This window comes from Salvelinus alpinus, chromosome 5 (assembly GCF_045679555.1).
Source record: "Salvelinus alpinus chromosome 5, SLU_Salpinus.1, whole genome shotgun sequence".
Taxonomy (NCBI): Eukaryota; Metazoa; Chordata; class Actinopteri; order Salmoniformes; family Salmonidae; genus Salvelinus; species Salvelinus alpinus.
In genome coordinates this window covers 3280834-3285088 of record NC_092090.1, presented here as the reverse complement: position 1 = coordinate 3285088, position 4255 = coordinate 3280834, and the positions used below count along the sequence as shown (strand labels likewise).

The 4255-nt window shown below is 44.7% G+C and overlaps 1 protein-coding gene across 1 annotated transcript; it reads right to left on the bottom strand.

Moving 5' to 3' along the window:
- Positions 1–302: 302 nt before the first annotated feature.
- Positions 303–4233, bottom strand: nip7 (NIP7 nucleolar pre-rRNA processing protein). The gene is made up of 5 exons (XM_071400379.1): positions 4075–4233; positions 3636–3722; positions 3353–3491; positions 2592–2732; positions 303–1236 (listed from the first exon to the last, which is right to left on the bottom strand). The coding sequence occupies exons 1-5, from the start codon at positions 4128–4130 to the stop codon at positions 1117–1119; spliced, it is 543 nt and encodes a 180-aa protein (XP_071256480.1). The 5' UTR covers positions 4131–4233; the 3' UTR covers positions 303–1116.
- Between the last annotated feature and the right edge of the window lie 22 nt (positions 4234–4255).

The window sequence follows — 4255 nt, the reverse complement described above, 5'->3', positions numbered from 1 at the left end:
CTAACGCTTACTGCATTGAGTTTACAGTAAAGAGCAGTGTTTCATAGCCACAGTAAATACATGCTATATTTAAGTGTTAGTACCAGATCCAACATTTATTAACTTTTTATTTTACACACTGTTGAAGAAAAACAAACTTCCGTATATGAAAACAGTTTTAATGTTATGCTGATGGAATCAAATTTCTCAAACCAGAGATCCATACAGATTATGAATACTACACAAAACACATTTATTTAGATTATGGCTGAGTGATTTACATTTAGCTACCAGTGACAGGGATGTTAGCTGAATGTAAATCACTCAGCCATAGTAACAGGGATGTCGGTAGCTGAATGTAAATCACTCAGCCATAGTGACAGGGATGTCGGTAGCTGAATGTAAATCACTCAGCCATAGTGACGGGATGTTGGTAGCTGAATGTAAATCACTCAGCCATAGTGACAGGGATGTCGGTAGCTGAATATAAATCACTCAGCCATAGTGACAGGGATGTCGGTAGCTGAATGTAAATCACTCAGCCATAGTGACAGGGATGTTGGTAGCTGAATGTAAATCACTCAGCCATAGTGACAGGGATGTTGGTAGCTGAATGTAAATCACTCAGCCATAGTGACAGGGATGTTGGTAGCTGAATGTAAATCACTCAGCCATAGTGACAGGGATGTTGGTAGCTGAATGTAAATCACTCAGCCATAGTGACAGGGATGTTGGTAGCTGAATGTAAATCACTCAGCCATAGAGAAAAGGGAGCTATCATCTTTCAGACTTGTTAGCTGACAGCTTGATGAAACTATCCAGACAGTCACTGGCCCCTTGGTAATTAGAGGGCAATACACAATCATATCCTGAAGACCAGGGTTTCCCAACCCTCTCCTCAGGGACCACCAGACGTTTCACATAGCTGTACCTCCCAGCCCTCTGGTGGTCTCTGAGGAGAGGGAAGTACCACGGTGTGAAACGCCTGGTGGTCTCTGAGGAGAGGGAAGTACCACGGTGTGAAACGCCTGGTGGTCTCTGAGGAGAGGGAAGTACGACTGTGTGAAACGTCTGGTGGTCCCCGAGGAGAGGGAAGTACGACGGTGTATAATTGATAGTCCAGTTTGTGAAGACTCCTTATGTGAGCGTGTCCTCACACCTGATGAACTCTCCGATGTCTGCCTGGTGGAACACAACGATGGACATGGGGTCCACTCTTCTGCACTCCTGGGTCGACTTGGCGGCCACGCCAAAACCCTGCAGGAAGACAGAGGGGCAAGTTGAGTCAAACCTGCATGTCACAATTCTCTTACGGTTACCTAGGAGTTACTATGGTTACTGATGACTCGGATATTAGCTTGTATGAAGGAGCAACCAACTGTCAAACGATCACTATAGAACTGACAATATGGGTCGGTTTACCACACAGATTAAGTCTAGTCCTGGAACAAAAAACATGTTCAATGGAGATGCTCCATTAGTCTGACTAGTTAACCTCTGGGAAAGATGCCCTACGTGTTGATTGGATAATGACTGAAGGGAGGGCTATGTGTTGATTGGATAATGACTGAAGGGGGGGGGGCTATGTGTTGATTGGATAATGACTGAAGGGGGGGGGGGCTATGTGTTGATTGGATAATGACTGAAGGGAGGGCTATGTGTTGATTGGATAATGACTGAAGGGAGGGCTACGTGTTGATTGGATAATGACTGAAGGGAGGGCTACGTGTTGATTGGATAATGACTGAAGGGAGGGCTATGTGTTGATTGGATAATGACTGAAGGGGGGGGGGCTATGTGTTGATTGGATAATGACTGAAGGGGGGGGGGCTATGTGTTGATTGGATAATGACTGAAGGGGGGGGGGCTATGTGTTGATTGGATAATGACTGAAGGGAGGGCTATGTGTTGATTGGATAATGACTGAAGGGAGGGCTGTGTGTTGATTGGATAATGACTGAAGGGAGGGCTACGTGTTGATTGGATAATGACTGAAGGGAGGGCTACGTGTTGATTGGATAATGACTGAAGGGAGGGCTGTGTGTTGATTGGATAATGACTGAAGGGAGGGCTGTGTGTTGATTGGATAATGACTGAAGGGAGGGCTGTGTGTTGATTGGATAATGACTGAAGGGAGGGCTATGTGTTGATTGGATAATGACTGAAGGGAGGGCTATGTGTTGATTGGATAATGACTGAAGGGAGGGCTACGTGTTGATTGGATAATGACTGAAGGGAGGGCTATGTGTTGATTGGATAATGACTGAAGGGAGGGCTATGTGTTGATTGGATAATGACTGAAGGGAGGGCTGTGTGTTGATTGGATAATGACTGAAGGGAGGGCTGTGTGTTGATTGGATAATGACTGAAGGGAGGGCTATGTGTTGATTGGATAATGACTGAAGGGAGGGCTATGTGTTGATTGGATAATGACTGAAGGGAGGGCTGTGTGTTGATTGGATAATGACTGAAGGGAGGGCTGTGTGTTGATTGGATAATGACTGAAGGGAGGGCTATGTGTTGATTGGATAATGACTGAAGGGAGGGCTGTGTGTTGAATGAATTGATTGGATAATAAATGTACAGTATGTGAAGAGGGAGGGCCAACTCACCAGCGGTACGTCTGCCATGGAATAAACCACCACACCCTGGTATTGGTTAGTGTTCTCTGTGATCCTCCCCAGACCAGACTTCAACACATGGTTCCCATAGAGGAAGGACTGCTCCTGCCCAGGCTTCACCCACACCTTGAACTGAACACACAGACGGTTCAGTGACTCAGACCACAGCTCCGTTATTACAGTACTGTCTTAACTGAGATCCTGTAGGTTTGAGAGAGATATTGATGTTCATTTTAAAGCTTACACAAATATGATTATCGAACTCAACCTCTGACGACAGCCAGGTGAGACTAGAGTCATTTTGGGGCGGCAGGTAGCCATTTTGGGGCGGCAGGTAGCCATTTTGTGGCGGCAGGTATCCTAGTGGTTGGAGCGTTGGGCCAGTAACCGAAAGGTTTCTGGATCTAATCCCCGAGCTGACAAGGTCCCCCAAAAAATATGTTGTTCTGCCCCTGAACAAGGCAGTTAACCCACTGTTCCTAGGCCGTCATTGAAAATAAGAATTTGTTCTTAAAACTGACATGCCCAGTTAAATTGCTAAAACATTAACAATATATCTACACTTCTAACATGGCTGTGGTTATCATTATACATAGTGAGAGGACTTCCTGCTTCTTGTTTACCTTCTAACATGGCTGTGGTTATCATTATACATAGTGAGAGGACTTCCTGCTTCTTGTTTACCTTCTAACATGGCTGTGGTTATCATTAGACATAGTGAGAGGTCAGAGGGCTTCCTGCTTCTTGTTTACCTTGGCATATGGTGCCAGGAAGTCCAGTGCTGTGATGTGCAGGCGGAACTTAATGGTCTTGGTGAACTTCCCAAAGCAGGTACCCACCGACACCAACTTATCGCGGGAGATGTTGGTAGCCAACTTCAGAATTTTCTCACTGATACAAAAAAAAAAGTGGAAATAAGACAATATCTTAACTACCCAAAAAGAGATGATCATGAAGTAACCTGCTTTATAATATCCATAGGTAATATTTAAGTATAGGTAACATAGGTAACAGCAGCTCTGTAGCGTTGTTTACCTGATGTAATATACCCGGTCATTGTGAAGTCTGAAGCAATACGTCCCATCGGGTCGATCCACCAGGAGTTTGATGTTCTCACCAATGCTGTGGACAGAGGAAGGTGTCACACATTGTCAATGTAGATTCAGAGAATTTCAGACCATTTCAAATCACTTGCCATCTACACAGCAAGTGATTTGAAATGGTACGTTGTCTATCTACTCAGACGACGTATTAGCCAGCTTGCTGAGAAGCATAACTAGTGCAGGTTAAAGACTGTCATCATGAGCATAGCACCAAAGAGACCGGATATGGACTGGTGTTTATCAACCCTGTGCACTAACTAGCAGGCAAAACTACACGAGTTGGTTGATCAAGCATGGCGCTAGTCTGAACAGACATGGCAGTTTCAAAATAACGTCAGCCTTGTCTTTCATGATCACATGTCAATACTCACTATTTGGAGAGTTTCTCAAACATCGTTTTTGTCTCGTCGTCTGTTAAAGGCCTCATCTTGGTAAATAATTCGCTAATTTCCTTACAATATTGTGCTCACTGAATGTAGCTTGATAAACGCTGCAGCGTGGGGATAGTGAGCGGAAATTCATGCGCATGAAAACGGAAGTGGATGTAATAGT